The following is a 17,529-nucleotide window of genomic DNA, read 5'->3' as shown; positions in this document are numbered from 1 at the left end:
TGGGAGAGGCAGAAGAAGGCCCAGCAAGCCCTGCCCCCAGGAGGTTACATTCCTTTCCTGGTTTATCTTCCACAACCTCCTTCTCTCCAGCAGCCCCTGGGGCACCAAAAGCTGAGAAGGACTGTGTCTCCATCAAAGATAAGGCTGGGAGAGGAGCAAAAAAGGCCCCTGTAAAGCTGAGACACAAGCTCCAGACACCCTGTTTCCCCAGCAATACAGCTCAGGGGTTTGCACCAAAGATGAACCCTCAAAAGGGCCTGAGACCAGTTCCAGTCACCTGATTGCATGAGTCAAAGCAGATCTGGAGACAATGGATTGCATCAAACTATTAAACCTTTAAAGGCATCAAGAGAAAATCAAGACACTAATCCAAGTTGTACATGTGGGAGATCCCAGCAGCACGACTGCCTGTGGATGCGACAAGAACTCACTGTGCAGAACTGTCCCCCACATTTAGGGCCAGTGAACTGCTCCCCACCCGTGGCCCCCAAAACGCCAGTAGCGGCTCCCCCAGTCAATGCGATGACCAAAAAGAAACCCCTACAGCCCTGGCCGGTTTCGCTCAGTGGATAGAGCGTTGGCCCGCAGACTGAAGGGGCCCAGGTTCAATTCATGTCAAGGGCACATGCCTCCATTGCAGGTTCAATCCCCAGCCTTGGTTGGGGCTTGTGTGGGAGGCAACTAATCAACGTGTTTCTCTTACATCGATGTTTCTGTCTCTCCCCCTCCCTTCCACTCTCTCTAAAAATCAATGGGAAATATCCTTGGGTGAGAATTAACAAAAAAAATACGTAAGTAAAGAGGGAAGGAGCTAAGAAGAAATGGAGGGCACAGCACAAGTCCACTCGATGAGGAAGACAAGACAATGGCAGAGGCAGAAAGTAGAAGGTCCTTTAAAGGCAAAGGGAAAAAGTGAAGTGGAAATGTGAAAGCACCTTTGGTTCTTAAATCTCTGCAAAGATGCCAAGGAGAGCCAGCAAATAAAAACAATTCTAAAGAGAAAAACATGACACTGGAGGGGCTGAGAGAGAGAAAGAGAGAAAGAGAGAGAGAGAGACCAAAGGAAATAAAGGCATTTCTCCAGACTGAAGCTTTTGGAATAAAACCTCTAACCGCTGCAACGCTCTGCCCACAGGAAGGCAGCAGCCCTTCCATGAGCTACTGGGAGCCTGGTCTAGATGGAAAATCCTGGGTACAGCTCATGCCCGCCACCCTGGAGTATTTTAAGCCCGAGGCTGCAGCCTGGCTGGGATTGTTGTTCACTGTGGCACTGATTAGTCACAAGGGGAAGATTTTCCACTAGGGATCACCAGAAAGAATGCTTATTCTAGACACAGCTTTGGGGTGCACTTTAAGTCCTGTTTCCATAAAACCTAACCATCTCAAAGGAGAAATTATAGCTCCCCTGAGAAGGATGTGATCACTTTTAAAGAAATCAAACTGGACTGTGGGCTTGGAGACAGGCGCGAGCTCCTCCTGGAGAGGCGCCGGTGAGCTGAGCTGCTGGTGGAATCAGGACATCTGTCTGGCTGTCAGTGAAATGACTGTAATGCCTGTGCAAACTGAAATCAGCTTCGGACCATGACGGAGAAGGGTTTGCATAACCCAAAGAAGGCTGGGCTTTAAAAACAAATCAAATTGCTAACGAAACAAGCTTTAAAGCGCGGGGGTGGGGGGGAGGGGGAGGACTCCACTTAAAAAGTGTCGTGTGGGTTTATATGTGTGTGTATTGTGTTTGTATGTTTGTTTGGTTTTGGGGTTTTTTAATATATTTTTATTGATTTCAGAGAGGGACAGAGAGAAACAAACATCGATGATGAGAGAGAATCATTGATCGGCTGCCTCCTGCACGCCCCACCCTGGGGATCGAGCTCGCAACCGGGCATGTGCCCTGATCGGAACTCAAACCGTGACCTCCTGGTTCACAGTTGATGCTCTCTGAGCCACGCTGACCGGGCTAAATGTTTCTATTGATTTTGAGAGAGAGAGAGAGAAACATCGATGTGAGAGAGGAACATTTATCAGCTGCTCCCACACACACGCACCCCAACCAGGGACCAAGCCCAAAACCCAGGTTTGTGTCCCAACAGGAATTGAACCAGCAACCTTTCAGTGTATGGGACAATGCTCAACCAACTGAGCACTCCAGTGAGGCTATACAAATCTATTTTATATACATTCAAAAATTTTTCATAATCAAGTGGGAGAAAAAGCACTTCCCAATTCAAACAAACTATGTGTGTGTGTGAATCAAGAAAATGTAAATAGTAGCTGATAGGTATTAATATTAAGGAATTACTATTAAGAGTTTTGGATGTGATGATATTCTGGTTATAATTTTTAAAATGGAAGTTAAAGATGAAATGACATCTGGGATTTGCCATAACCAGGGCTGGGGGAGTGAATGGTGTTGTTAAAAAAGATTAGCAATTTCCCTGGCTGGTATTGCTCAGCTGGTTGAGCACCATTCTATGCACCCAAAGATTGCTGGTTCTATTCTAGGTCAGGGCACACACTCGATCCCCGGTAGGGGGCATAGATGTTTCTCTCTCACATTGATGTTTCTCTCTCACATACATGTTTGTTTCTCTCTCTCTCTTTCTCTCTTCTCTCTCTAAAAATCAATGTTTAAAAATCTTTAAGAAAAAAAAAGATTGGCAATTGCTAATGCTAGGCGATTAGTATAATGCTGTGACACACTATTCTCTCTGCTTTTGTATATATTTGAGATTTTACATAATAAACACTTTTGAAAAATTCTTTCTCATTCAAATTTTGATGTAAGTTTCTAAAATTTTTGCAGTTATCCGTCTTATCTCATGAGGCTTTAGAGACTAAATGAAATGGAGTAAATGTAATTAGATGAATGTTGAAATGCTGTCTTTTATTATGGAGGTTGGCAGAATAGAATAATAAAAAGCGCAAGCTTGATATTCTGCAATTCTGACGTATTACGTTCACCATCACTTCTCCAGTGATGCTTTTCATCACTGTCTTCCCTCTCTCAGCTCCTTCAAGACGGAAGCCCTGACAATCTTGTTTGCCATGGTATCCTCAGTGACTAACCCAATGCCCGGTAGAAAAGAATAAACTTGAATTCAAGTCTCTGTTCACAATGTTGAACAAGAACTGTGAGTGTTCAATTCTGTACCCGCCCTCACTGCCTCGATTCCACCAATATTTGTGGAAAGACAAGTTACTTAACCTCCCTGAGCCTCAGGCTCCTCGTCTATAAAACAGAAATATCTCAACAAGTCGATCGTACACACTGACTAAAATGGCTTTATTTGGCCATTCAGTCATTCATTCCACAAATATCTGTAAATTCTAAAAGTCCTACAAAAGTATGGAACAACGGGCTATATGGAGTGTCTGCTGTGTGCCGCAGTGTGACACATGCTAAGGACAACTATGAAGGTGAATATAGCACAATCCTTGATTCTGAGAAGTGTTCTGTCAAGTGGATGAGAAGAGAGAGGCTGAGATGACAATGTGAACTGGTAAGTGACACACCAGAGAACAACAGGAACTCTGCGCATTCCCACTGGGGAACACTCTCCTACCCGAGTTGATTTAAGGAAAGAAGTCAGCTCACTTCACTTCCCAGCATTATAAATGTCAACCCAAATTAAAGCGGACAGGAGGCATTTCTCTTACTCGGTCACTGCACTGAGGCTACAGATTCTTTCTGAAGACCCCAGCCAATGCTGAAAACCTTCCAAAGGAGTCAGATCCTTTTGTTTGTCTGGATTTCTGCCAGCAAACCAAAGGAGCCAAACAGAGCTACTGGCCCATCCGTTTCATATAACTGCCAACTCCCCCCCAGAAGACAATACCCTTCTGTTTCAAAGAAGCCCCTCAGCCACTCGTTCCATGTCAATCAACGGCCGAATTAAGACATAGATTCATGTCTTTCAGATCCAATTGCAAACACAAGGCCAACTTCTCATCTATTAAAAATAGGACTTATTCACTCATGTTACAAATATATATTTTTTTTAGTAACTTACCTCAAATTCTTCCCAAAAGCCTTGTTTGACTTTATCTGTGGTCTCGGCTAATTTGCTTAGTTCTCGAACCCGGCTCTCTATTTCAGCAGCATTGATACGAGTTGTGTTAAGGGGCTAATCAAATTCAGCCGTTGGTGTGAAAGGAAGAAAGTATTACAGAAAAAAAGTGTTAATGCCAAAAAACAAAACGTAACAGAGATGTCTGCTTTGGTATTCATTGAAGGCAAGGACAGGAAGTTCACAGGACATTGTAATTCTCAAGCATTTTCAAATACAGTTTCACTTTCTTTTCTGTTCTGTTGGGAAATAAATGTTTCTCCAATCTCCACACACACTTTACTCCGCTGGTATAAATTCAATCTGCTTTTTGTTATAATAGACCAAAATATTAGAGAGGTAAAATAATTTGCCACTAAGTGGTGAGTAAACTTTGAAATAGCAGTAACTCCAAAATGACTATGCACCTACAGTGAAAGGCCTTTTGGAGGTACCTATGGAGATAGTCATGGAAATGCTGTATCTGGAATTTCTTCCCAAATACCACAGGAAGAGGGGCCATAATTGGAGTAAAAAATGAAGTAGAATTTGATGCGATGATCATAACTGAAGCTGGGTGATGGGCACACAGAGGGTCGGGATACTATTCTACTTCTGTGTATTTGGAATATCCTACATTATGATTTTTCAGCTTTGCAAGGAGATGGCACTTTAGCTTTCTAACACGCTTACCTGCTTGAGCTGTAGAACTGTGCCCAATGTTTCTACCATGGGATTCTTCTTATAATGCTCCACGAGATCAGTCAAAGAGTCGAACCGCTCTCCTCCGCCAACATCATATTTCAGTTCCTTGCAACACAAAAAAATGTTTATTACCTCTATGTTAAATTACTGTTTTCCCAACTGAAGTCCAAAGAGGAACTCCCCACCACCCCCAGTAATGGAAAGATCAGACAACTGGGTAACAGCAAGAAAAGGATGCAACAAGAAGGGTGAAAATGGAATGACTGACCAAGAGTCTACCGTGAGGTGTGAGAAGCAGTAAGTAAGTATCCAACATCATGTAGGCCACAAGAAAGTTTCTCCTTCGTAAGTTAACTAAATAGTGGCTTTTTTAATGTTTTCATTGATTTCAGAGAGAGGAAAAGAGAGACAGAAACATCAATGATGAGAGAGAATCACTGATCGGCTGCCCCCTGCGCGCCCCGCTACTGGGGACCAATACTCAACCACTGAACCACAATGGCTGGGCTAACTACATAGTGTTAAAAAATGAAAAATAGTATTCTTTTTTTTTCTTTTTTCTTTTTTTTAAAATAGTATTCTTTATGTATACAATAGGCTGCTGAATAGAAGGTAAATAACTATTCCTCTCTGAAGCACAACAAACTCCAAGGCTGGTGGAGGCATGACTTAAACTGCCAGAGACTGGAAATAAATGATTTAGTAAAGTTTGAAATAAAAAAATTATAATTGCTAAAAGTGTAGAAGCCCTTGACTAAGTGAGCAAGAAAATCTGATTTTGGAAGTAATGGTATCTGTCTTCTCCAAGTGGAAAATCACCAAAGATGAGAATTGGCAAACAGATCCAAGTTCAACTGAGGCTTTACCTGACAGCGGATCATGACGTGGGTCACTTTGGACTTGCCATCATTGCTCTCTCCCTTGTCATCACCAGTTCGGACCGAGAGAACAAAATCTCCAGGGTGGCTCTGGCTCTCTCGTACCAGAAAGCTACCATGTTTTCCTTTCTCAGTTAATAACTTCTCTGCTTCTTTCCCGGAGAGGTGTCCATGAAACCACCTAAATATTTTAAAATGAAAATAAATTGAGTTCTGCCATGAAATCACAATACTCTTTCACAAAACTACCATATATAGTCAGCTCTCCTAAACATAATTTAAAAACACACACATTTTTCCAAGAGACGGAACGATAGATACCACATAAGACAGAACTTGCAACCCAAGCAGGCAGGAAGAATGACAAAGCTGTCAAGAATGACCATTAGCCCGGCCAGCATGGCTCAGTGATTGAGCATTGACCTATGAACCAGGAGGTCATGGTTCAATTCCCAGTCAGGGCACATGCCCGGGTTGCAGGCTCCATCCCTGGTGGGAAGTGTGTGGGAGACAGCCAATCAATGATTCTCTCTCATCATTGATGTTTCTCTCTCTCTTTCTCTCTCTCTCTCGCCTCTCTGAAATCAATAAAAATATATTTTTTTTAAAAAAGGAATGACCATTAAACTTCTTCAATGAGCCCCCAGTCATTTGACAAATGTCCTCAATCTTTCCTTTTTCTTTTACATATCCCACCTTTTAAAAATATATTTTGTCAGTTCTCCATACCCAGCATTAAAAGGCCCAACTACTTAATCACAGCCTTTTAAAGAAATTATAATAGAAAGTTATAGCAGAGACAGAGAATGACATAAATGTTTGTCCATAGAAAAACAAAAAGAATTGTATAAAGAAAAATAAATTTTTCGATAAAAAAAATAAAATAAATGTTTGCCCTCGCTCTGGTATATGAACAGTATGCAAAAAACATCTTCATTTTAAATTTATTCAAGCATTTCAAACTTTTCCATATTTACAACCTATACTTGCACAGCCTCTGAGTTTGCTAGCAACATCTTTGGCCTGTATGCTGGGTTATCATTTCAAACTGTAATGCATATAAGACCCAAATAGTTAAGGGGTCGTACTTAAAAATGAATTCCCATTGCTCACAACCAGAGATACCAATGCACTTGTATCTGCATTTGCAACCAGCACACCAGAGTCCTGACATAGGCCATTCGAGGACAGACGTTGAGATACTATAGAAAACCTTAACATAGTCATGTTTATTAGGTAGCTTTTTCCCCTCAGGATCTTGCTAAGAAAACAAGTACTATTCTGGCAGATGATGCTAATGGCTCATCACTAAAGGAATATACTTTGAGCTATTTTTCATCCACCCTCAACTGAACAGAGTAAAATTTAGAAATAAACTGCACAGGGTTGGCGGGCAGCCTTTTTCTGGAAGCTACAGTCACAGCTGGAGAAACAAATTATCAGCATATAATAGCATTGACATGGAGGTACAGGTCGAAGATACAAGATACACAAACCTAATTAAGAGACCCTGAATTTGTACTGAGTCAGAGGAGATGGGAATGTAGAAAACCAATAAAATCAATACAAATTAAGTCAAGCCCCAGTTTCCATCAGCCCAGTTCCAACACAGCAGTGGGGGGAGGGGGAGAAAGCTCTGAAATAATACATTCCCGCTAAGCAAGGTCATTCTCACACATCTGTGGGTGCAACGAAAAAGAGCTGCTGAAAAATCGGACCCTCGGAGTTCTCAGCTTTTCCACTTCTGAGCTTAAACTGACATCTGTTGGTGGCATTGCTGAATGGCTGGTCAGTAACTACTACCAAGAACGGCTGCGACTTTGGTGTCGCCATTATCATTTGTTTTCTTCTCATAACACTCAAAGATTATCTTAAAATTACTGCACCTACGAAGAATATACAGGAACAGCCCGAGCCCCTTGGAATGAGCATAAGTCACAATGACTGAAGCTTTTGTAAGAAAAGGGTATCCTGAGAATAATGTGATCCTATTATTCTTACTTTAATAAAACTAAAGGCTGCAGCTTGGGCTGAAAAAGGCAAAGGGATTAATTAAGATGTACAAATTCGCCCTAGCCAGTTAGGCTCAGTGGATAGAGCATCGGCCCACAGACTGAAGGGTCTCAGGTTCGATTTCAGTCAAGGACATGTATCTTGGTTGCAGGCTTGATTCCCCGGCCTGATCGGGTGGCAGAGAGTGGGACATGCAGGAGGCAACCAATCAATGTGTCTCTCTCACATGGATGTTTCTCTGTGTCTCTCCCTCTCCCTTCCATTCTCTAAAAATATCAATGGAAAATATCCTCAGGTTAGGATTAACAAACAAACAAACAAAAAGATATACAAATTGGCAGGTACAAAACAGACATGGGGATGTAAAATACAGCTTAGGGAATATAGTCAATAATATTGTAATAATGATATATGGTGTCAGGACTTATCAAGGGATTACTTTAAAAGTTATGTAAATGTCTAACCATGACACTGTATACCTGGAACTAATATAATATTGAATGTCAACTGTAATGGAAATTATTTTTTTGGAAATTTTAAAAATCAGATTGCAGCTTGATAAACAGGTACAAGCCAAACCCCCATAATGCATTCACATAACACCTCTGGTGCAGAAGAGACACAGAGACTGCAGTTACTAAGATGTCACTGACCTTTCAGAGGTAGGATCTGCACAGTTCAGCGGATATTTGAGCTCAATAACATCTCCATTCTTCTCTTTCAATTGCCCATGATGCTCCATGTAATACTGAACCAACTCAGCCAAAGTGGCGAACTTCTCCCCTCCGTACAGGTCATAGTAGTCACCAGTGTTCTGAATCTTGATGTGGGTGACAGCTCCATTTCTTCTAAAATAGTCCATCAGAAAAAGAGGGAAATAAATAAAACACTACACTATCACAACAGATCTCATATTCATCATTAGATTTCATCTAAACTTTAAAACAAACCCAAGGAACTATTCCCCGTAAGAAACCCAGTGAATGAAAGAACCACACAGTCCGTCATCTCAACACAAAGGGCTCTGTTTATTGGTTTCTTCCCTTGTACAGCTTCTACTTTGAAAGTCTAACTTATCCAATTGCATATTTTAAGTGACAATTTTTTTCATCATTAATCGAGACACAAAATTAAAAGTTAAACAAATATACATCTACCGTGTAACCCAGTAAATCCAATCCTAAGTATCTTGCCCAAAAGAAATGAAACTGTATGGCTATCAAATGACTTACATAAGAATATTCACTGCAGCCTTATTTATAATAGAAAGAATTGAAAACTCAAATATTTACCACCAAAACGGATAAACAAATAGCTGCATACTCATATAATGGAATACCGCACAGCAATTTAAAAAACCCACCAAATACATGCAACACCATAGATAAATCTCAAAAACATTATGTTATTAGAGAAAAAAACAAGATACAAACGAATATATATTTGTTTTAATATATTTTATTGGTTTCAGAGAGGAAGGGAGAGAGAGAAACATCAATGATGAGAGAGAATCATTGATCGGCTGCCTCTTGCACGCCTCACACTGGGGACAGAGCCCACAACCTGGGCATGTGCCATTGACCGGAATTGAACCCGGGACCCTTCAGTCCACAGGCCGAAGCTCTATCCACTGAGCCAAACCAGTCAGGGCTAAAAAAAAATTTTTTTAAACTATACATATAACAAAAAACTGAATAAAAAATGAAATGAATCTAACTTTGAAGCTCAACTACACAGAAAATTAATTCCTGTAACTTTGAACACTGTACTAATTGTACACCCTTAATGGGATATATTCCAAGAACAAAAAGACTCCAAAGAAACCATAAACTTTACTTAATGGGTTGGTAATCAGAAATGGCAGTGGTAGAGTCATTCTGAATCTATTTCAGTATCTAAGAATCGGGCCAATGAGGTCACATATTGATGCTGTGTGGAACAGGGCTCTACTAACTTAACCTGTGCCTCAGCTTCCTCACCTAAAGATAAAGATAATGTGGTACTTATTCAGAGGCTGGTGGGAAAAGTAAATAAAATGATGTGTCTACAGTGTTTAGCTCAACTGGCTGGAATATGTCAAGTCCCCAATAATTTTTCTATAACCATCATCATCATCATCATTATATGATCTCCATCCAAACTCTTACAGGGTCAAATATCACTTTAGGTTCAATGTCAGTGCTGGGACAAGCCCAGAGGACTCATGAAGGAGTCCACCCATTCCAAATCATAAAACGGAAGTAAAGGCCAATGACAGAGGCTCCTTAAAAACTAAACTGCATCGAAAGGGACTTCCCGAGTCCCCAAGTGACCCTACACGCATCCCCAAGAACACATCTTACTAACTTCTTTATTTAAAAATATCCTCATAAAATCAAATTCATAAAGCAGTTCAGTTCTAACTCCCGGAATGAGCCTGAGTAAAGAGAATCAGTATTTGAGAGAAAGTCAATGTCTATCAAATTCTCCTATACCTGTGGTCGGCAAACTGCAGCTCGAGAGCCACATGCGGCTCTTTGGCCCCTTGAGTGTGGCTCTTCCTAAGCCTTAGGAGTACTTTAATTAAGTTCATAACAATGTACCTACCTATATAGTTTAAGTTTAAAAAATGTGGCTCTCAAAAGAAATTTCAATCGTTGTACTGTTGATATTTGGCTCTGTTGACTGAGTTTGCCCACCACTGTCCTCTACCTACTCAAAGACTCAGGTAACAGGTTTTGGCCATGCTGTACAAAAATGTTTATACAGGCCCAGCTGGCATTGCTCAGTGGTTGAACATCAACTTATGAACCAGGAGGTCACAGTTCGATTCCCAGTCAGACCATGTGCCTGGGTTGTGGGGTGTGCAGGAGGAAGCCAATCAATGATTCTCTCTCATCAATGATGTTTCTATCTCTCTCTCTCTCCCTCTCTTTTCCTCTCTGAAATCAATACAAATATATTTTTATACAAACTAAAAACAGCCCAATGTTCAACAATAGGGGACTGGGTAAACTATGATGTGTTCACACCATTCAAAGATTATAGGGCCATTAAAATTAATAATTAAATCTATAGACACCAGCATAGAACTTAAAAAAAATGTTTAAGAAAGTTGCAGAATAATACGTATGTTATAAAGCCATGGATATGAATTCTAAACACACACACACACACCAACTTGACCTTGTTCATACACAGTACAAATGCAGTACAAGTATAAAGGTATGGCCAGGAAGGATATATGCCAACCTCTCGATGGTAGTTTCCTCTGAGGAGAGAGGAAGGGGAATGGGACTGGGCAGGGGAACGCACAGGACCACAACTTCCTCAATGATATTTTATTTCTTGAAAAAGACAAATGGCCCTAACCGGTCTGGCTCAGTGGATAGGGCGTCGGCCTGCGGACTGAAAGGGTCCCAGGTTCGATTCTGGTCGAGGGCATGTACCTTGGTTGCAGGCACATTCCCAGTAGGGGGTGTGCAGGAGGCATCTGATCGATGTTTCTAACTCTCTATCCCTCTCCCTTCCTCTCTGTAAAAAAATCAATAAAACATATTTTAAAAAAGAAAGAAAAAAAAGACAAATGAAACTCTTTGGAAGTATTTTTCCCAGAGATCAATGGAAGGGAAGGAAAAATGCAGGGATCCAGGTTCAGGATGAGTGGCTTCAAGGGTGGCTCAGGAAGTGGTTATACTCGGCTCCAGCTCAGCCTCGGTGGTCTCGAGGATGCCCACCATCACCCCCTTCCGCTGAAGTCCCAAACCCCTCACTCTCAGCAGGCCGAGCCTGAGTCAGGTCTGATCAGTGGGCCAGGCCTCACCAAGGGCAGCAGGCAGACCTTCAAACTCTACACAAGGGCAGCAAGGGTCCACTCGTGGTTTCAACATTTCCTACCCGGAAACCACTCTCGGGAGTCTCTCCTTTTCTTCCCACTTACCTAACGGAAAGTGTGAAGTCTCCTGGGTTACTCTTACTGGGCCTTGCCAAAAAACTGCCATCAACTCCTCTTGTCAGCAGTAGGTTTTCGGCCTCCACGCCAGTGATATTTGGGTGAAACCATCTTGAGAGAGAAAGAGAGAACAATGAACAACAGGATTCTGTCAGCACTACGTTCCACACCATCACAGCTGAAATGCCTATGAGCAGATCGGCTAATAAAAATACAAATCAAACCTTCCCTGCCCCTTCCCCCTCTTCTCCTTGGTCACTGCCTCTCCTTGCCATCCCCTTGGTAGGGCCTGGGATCCTGCTAGCCCAGTAGGTGGGGGAGGGGACCTGAATATTAACCCAGTCACTTAGTGGGTCAAGCCCAAAGGGACAGTCCACCTGGTCAGGAGATTGAACACATGGAGTGGAACTGAACAAGTAAGTACTGAGTCACACCAGCCAGGGCCAACCAGCCAGGCAAGAATCATCAATGGATGTTAACCCTAATGGTGAACATTTCAGGAGAGATCGAATATTTACTGCAATCCCCACAAAATGCTTACTAATTACGTGTTAACTGATAAGTAAAATATACTAAAGAACTTCACAGTAGAGAATCTGCAGATACTATCTTAATCAACTGGTGAAAGTTAACATGAACAGTTATGACATCATGTGCCTCCTGACAGCATCCACAGAGAAGAACACAGCGTCATGTCTGTAATATTCCTGCTAAAAACGCATTACCTAATCTAATTATGAGGAACACAGACAAACCCGAAATGAGTGACATTCCACTAACCGGCACGTACTAGTCAAAGAACTATCCAGATTGCAGGCCCATAACAACACACAAGTAATGCAAGGCATGGTTCTTTCTGGACTGTATCAAGGAGCAGAGGGAAGGGAAATAAAGGGAAAAGAAGGGTTTCGTTGTTTGTTTTGTCTTTTGCTGTATTACAGAGACAATTTGAAAGGGGGACAGTAATGTGATGATAGCACTGTTTAAAGCAAATTTCCCTGAGTTTGATGAGTGTGATTATGTGTGCGAGTGTCCTTGTTTTTAGGAAATACACACAGAAGAATTTTGGAGTAACAAGGCATCAAGTTTGCCACTTACTCTCAAATAGTTCAGATGGTATTCACCTCAAAAAATTCCTCTCTCATTTCCAGCAAGATTTCCTTCATGGGCTCCAAAGGTCACAAGATTTGCGGTAAGAAGAGTCATTCCTAAAGTCCAATTATCCTGGACCTTTACAGGCTAATTCAATGCTTCCAGGAACATAAGTCAATATTAAAGGTAGAGTCCTGATACTGACAGTTGAGTGAACTTTTAAGAGACTGCTCAAGCCCTAACCGGTTTGGCTCAGCAGATAGAGCATCAGCCTGCGGACTCAAGGTCCCAGGTTCGATTCCGGTCAGGGGCATGTACCTTGGTTGCAGGCACATCCCCAGTAGGGAGTGTGCAGGAGGCAGCTGATCGATGTTTCTCTCTCCATCGATGTTTCTAACTCTCTATCCCTCTCCCTTCCTCTCTGTAAAAAATCAATAAAATATATTTTTTAAAAAAGAGAGAGAGAGACTGCTCACCAATATCGGCCCAATCACAGTGTTTTACAACCGAGAAGGAGACAGCGCAGGGTGAACATCTGCCGTAAGCCATGCATTAAGGACATGGAGCGTCCTGCAGCCACAGGACTACGGCAGATCACACAGGCAGGTGCACATCTGAGCGCTACCACTTACTAGCTCTGTGACCTCGGCAAGTTCTTTCACCTCAGATTCCTCATCTGCAAAACGGAAATGATAGTTCTTAGGTCCTTTTTTTAAAAAAAATGTTTGTATTAATTTGAGAGAGAGGGGGAGAAGAAGAGAGTGAAATATCAATGTGAGGGAGAAACGTGGATCGGCTGCCTCCTACACACCCCGCACCAGGAATCGAGCCTGCATCCCAGGCATGTGCCCTGACTGGGAATCTAACCGGCAACCTATTGGTGCACAGAATGATGTGCAACCAACTGACCCACACCAGCCAGGATAAAAGGAAAATAATCTTTATCTCCCCTCTATGGAAAGTGAAGTGTTGTGCTCTCTCCCAACAGCTTACTCCATTATAAGTCTTCATTTGATACTGCAGGCTCAGAGGTTGCTTCATTTTTAATCACTGGTCATCCAGCCTGGGCCACGTCATCTATCTGCTGAGCTGGTCCCTTACTGTCACCACTGTCATCTCTTCCTTCTTTTTTAAAATAGGTTCTGCCCTGGCCGGGTGCTCAGTGGTTAGAGCATCAGCCTGTGGACAGAGGGGTCTCAGATTTGATTCCTGGTCAACGGCACATACCTCAGTTGCAGGTTCCCCAGCCCCAGTCAGTGCACATGTGGAAGGCAACCAATTGATGTGTCTCACATCAATGTTTCTCTCTCTCCCCCTCCTTCCTCCCTTCCACTCTCTAGAAATCAATGGGAAAAATATCCTCGAGTGAGGATTTAAAAAAAAAGAAGAAGAAGGTTCGCCCTAGCCAGCTTGGCTCAGTGGATAAAGCGTCAGCCTGTGGACTAAAGGGCACATGCCTGGGTTGCGGGCTCGATCCCCAGTGGGGGGCATGCAGGAGGCAGCTGATCAATGGTTCTCTCATCATTGATGTTTCTATCTCTCTCTCCTTCTCCCTTCCTCTCTGAAACCAATAAAGAAATTTTTTTTTTTAAAGTTCTAAAAGAATTTCCCATGTTTGTCCTCTGCCTCACCACTGTGACGGCTGCCTCAAGTGCAATGCTTATGGCCTCCATCAAGATCTTTTGATTTAGTTATCCTGACTTTCACTCCCATTTCATCTTTCCTTATCTCAGCCAGCTATTTTAGGATTCTCTAATTTTTCATAGAATCTGTATCCTTCCAGATCTTGTGAAGAATAAAAAAAAAAACTTTCTCAAATCGCTTTAATTCATTTGTTATAATAGCACAGATAGGTGTGAAATTCAAAGAAAAAGCCCATGCTTCTCTTAGAGTCCCGGGTGCACTCTTCAGAAGTAGCTACAGTTAGCAGCTTCTCGATCTTTAAGAAACGTCTCATGCATAAACATACAAACTTATCTATGTGTGCAAACACACTGCTGCCTCCGAGCCCACCTGTGTGAAACACACACACACACAGAATCCTCCTGATCTTCTTCACTTACTATATCAGTGCATTCTTTTTTTTATTCCCAGGGAGGAAGGGGGAGAGAGGGAGAGAGGGAGAGAGGGAGAGAGGGAGAGAGGGAGAGAGGGAGAGGGGGGTGGGGGGGAGAGAGAGAATGAGAGAGAGAGAGAGAGAGAGAGAGAGAGAGAGAGAGAGAGAGAAACATCAATGATGAGAATCATTGATCAGCTGCCTTCTGCATGCCTCCTACTAGGGATCGATCCCACAAGCTAGGCATTTGCCCTGACCAGGAATCGAACTATGACCTCCTGGTTCATAGGTCCATGCTCAACCATTGAGCCACATCAGCCTGGCAGTACATTCTTTTTAATAGCTACACAATATTCCATTGTATGACTACACCATCCATAATTTAATTCCTATTCCAGGATACTCATATTATTGCTAGGTTTTTTTATTATTACAGATAACACAGCAGGCCCTAGCCGGTTTGGCTCAGTGGATAGAGTGTCAGCCTGAAGGGTCCTGGGTTCCATTCCAGTCAAGGGCATGTACCTCGGCTGCTAGCTCGATCCCCAACCTGGCCCTGGTTGGGATATGTGCTGAAGGCAACCAATCAATGTGTCTCTCCCCCTCCCTTCCATTTTCTCTTAAAAGCAATAGAAAAATATCTTCAGGGGAGGATTAACCAAATAACACAGCAGAACGCATCCTTTACAAGCACCTGTCCACACTTTTACAAGCATATTTATAAATTAAATTTTTAGAAACAAAAATTGCTTTGTCAAGACTTTTTCTTTTTACTTTGACAAATTTGCCAAACTGCACACAAAAGGAGACACCAGTTTCAACTTCCACAAATTGACTGTGAAAGTCCCTGCGTTCTCTCACTTTTACCAATACTACATACACTGCCAAACGTTTTCATCTTTGTCCATTCTGCTTCACGGGAAACTGTGCCATTCTAGTTTGCATTTTTATGTGAGACTAAGCACTTTTTCATGTTTCTGGCCACTTCCCCCCTCCCCCTTTTTCTGTAAGCTGCCAGTTTTCATTGCTCGTTTCTATTGGATTCTTTTTCTTACTGATTTATAGGAGCGTTTCATATAACAGAAAATGATTCTTTATTGCATGCGTGGCAAGTATCCATCTTAGCTTATCCCCTTTTACTCTGTCTGTGGTATCTTTCTCCCCACAGAAGTCTACCTGAGCATGATGATAATTATCAGATTTTTCTTTTACAGCTTCTGGGTTTCTGGTTATACTTAGAAAAAACTTAACTCATAGTACTGCTGTGAGATGGAAATAAATTATGCACATAAAATGCTTGGCACAGAACCAGCCAGTAAAATTTCACCTTAGGAACAAGAAATTTCATTTTCAGTCAGAAAAAAATACAATTAAGTCACAGATGTTAGCGGGACCCACCAGGTCTGGCCCCTACTTGACTCTCCGGCTCGGGTGACCTCCGTTTTCCGTAAATGTGCCACATGGGGCCTCTATACTTCCTTTTCTCCACATTCAGATCCCTACCCCCATCCTACCTTCTCCATGTGCCACAAGCTCCCCCTCAGTGATACCAACGCGGGTCCCAATCACACATTTCTACAGTTTCCAGGTCACAGGCTGGACGGGCAACACCGTGAGGGCAGAGAAGCTGTCTACATCTTCCCCACGTGTAGCCCCTGGTAAGGAGTCAACACTTTGTTCCTTAATAAATACCTGTGGCTGGAAGGGAAGGAAAAGGGTAGGCCTGGGGTGAGCCCGTCCGGGCCTCTCCCACATCTACACAGCTCCCCATCTGACCTAGGTCGGGTCACAGGATGACTCCTGCACGGTCAGGAGGAGGCACAGATGTCAGCAGGCAAAGGTTCTTTTCTCACTTAAAATATCAAAATGTGCCCAGCAGCTGTGGCTCAGTTTCACTTCCCGGTCAGGGCACATACCCAGGTTTCTGGCTTGATCCCTGGTGGGGGGGTGTAGGAGTCAGCTAAAAGATATTGATGTTTCCCTCTCATTGATGTTTCTACCTCTCTCCCTCTCCCTTCCTCTCTCTCTAAAATAAATAAAAACTATTTCAAAAGAACAGCCATTGTCTCTGATTTAAATATATATATATATATATAAAAATTTGGTGATTCCAAATGCATGGGGAGGCTTTGGGGCAAGTTTTTGGCTTTTGCACAAATGCCTTAGACATTCACTTTGGAAATTATTATTAAAATTACTGTAGTTAGGCCCTAGTCAGTTTGGCTTAGTGTATAGAGGTCAGCCTGCGGACTAAAGGGTCCCTGGTTCGATTCTGGCCAAGGGCATATGCCTGGGTTGCAGGTTTAATACCGCCCGGGGGGGGTGTGCAGAAGGCAGCCAATCAATGATTCTTTCTCATCATTGATGTTTCTATCTCTCTACCTCTCTCCATCTCTCTCCCTTCCTCTCTGAAATCAATAAAAAATATATTTTAAAAAAATAATAGTAATAAAATAAAATTACTGTAGTTAGGCCCTGGCCAGGTAGCTGAATTGGTTAGAGCATCTTTCTGATACGCCAAGTTTGCAGGTTGATCCCCGGTCAGGGCACATAGAAGAATCAACCGATGAATGTATAAATAAGTGGAACAACAAATCAAAATCTCTCTCTCTCTCTCTCTCTCTCTCTCTCTCTCTCTCTCTTTCTCTCTCCTTTCTCTCTGAAATCAATTAACTTTTTTAAAATTACTATGGTTAGGCCCTAGCGGGTTTGGCTCAGAGGACAGAGGCTTTGGCCTGCAGACTGAAGGGTCCCAGGATCGGTTCCAGTCAAGGGCATGTACCTGGTTTGCAGCTCACTCCCCGGCCT

General features: G+C 42.5%; 1 protein-coding gene across 3 annotated transcripts in view; it reads right to left on the bottom strand.

Moving 5' to 3' along the window:
- The window catches only part of PTPN11 (protein tyrosine phosphatase non-receptor type 11), a 48,933-nt gene that overhangs the window by 21,801 nt on the left and 9,603 nt on the right, over window positions 1–17,529 (bottom strand). For all 3 annotated transcript variants that reach the window (XM_036353915.1, XM_036353916.1, XM_036353917.1), the window contains 5 exons: window positions 11,562–11,684; window positions 8,296–8,490; window positions 5,618–5,810; window positions 4,740–4,856; window positions 4,011–4,124 (listed from right to left, as the gene is read on the bottom strand). In XM_036353915.1, the coding sequence (XP_036209808.1) occupies window positions 4,011–4,124; window positions 4,740–4,856; window positions 5,618–5,810; window positions 8,296–8,490; window positions 11,562–11,684 (742 nt within the window). The remainder of the gene's footprint in view (window positions 1–4,010; window positions 4,125–4,739; window positions 4,857–5,617; window positions 5,811–8,295; window positions 8,491–11,561; window positions 11,685–17,529) is intronic.

The sequence above is a fragment of the Myotis myotis genome, unplaced genomic scaffold (assembly GCF_014108235.1).
Source record: "Myotis myotis isolate mMyoMyo1 unplaced genomic scaffold, mMyoMyo1.p scaffold_m19_p_20, whole genome shotgun sequence".
NCBI classification, from domain to species: Eukaryota; Metazoa; Chordata; class Mammalia; order Chiroptera; family Vespertilionidae; genus Myotis; species Myotis myotis.
Note: the sequence above shows the minus strand (reverse complement) of the source record. Positions and strands in the feature narration are given on the sequence as shown.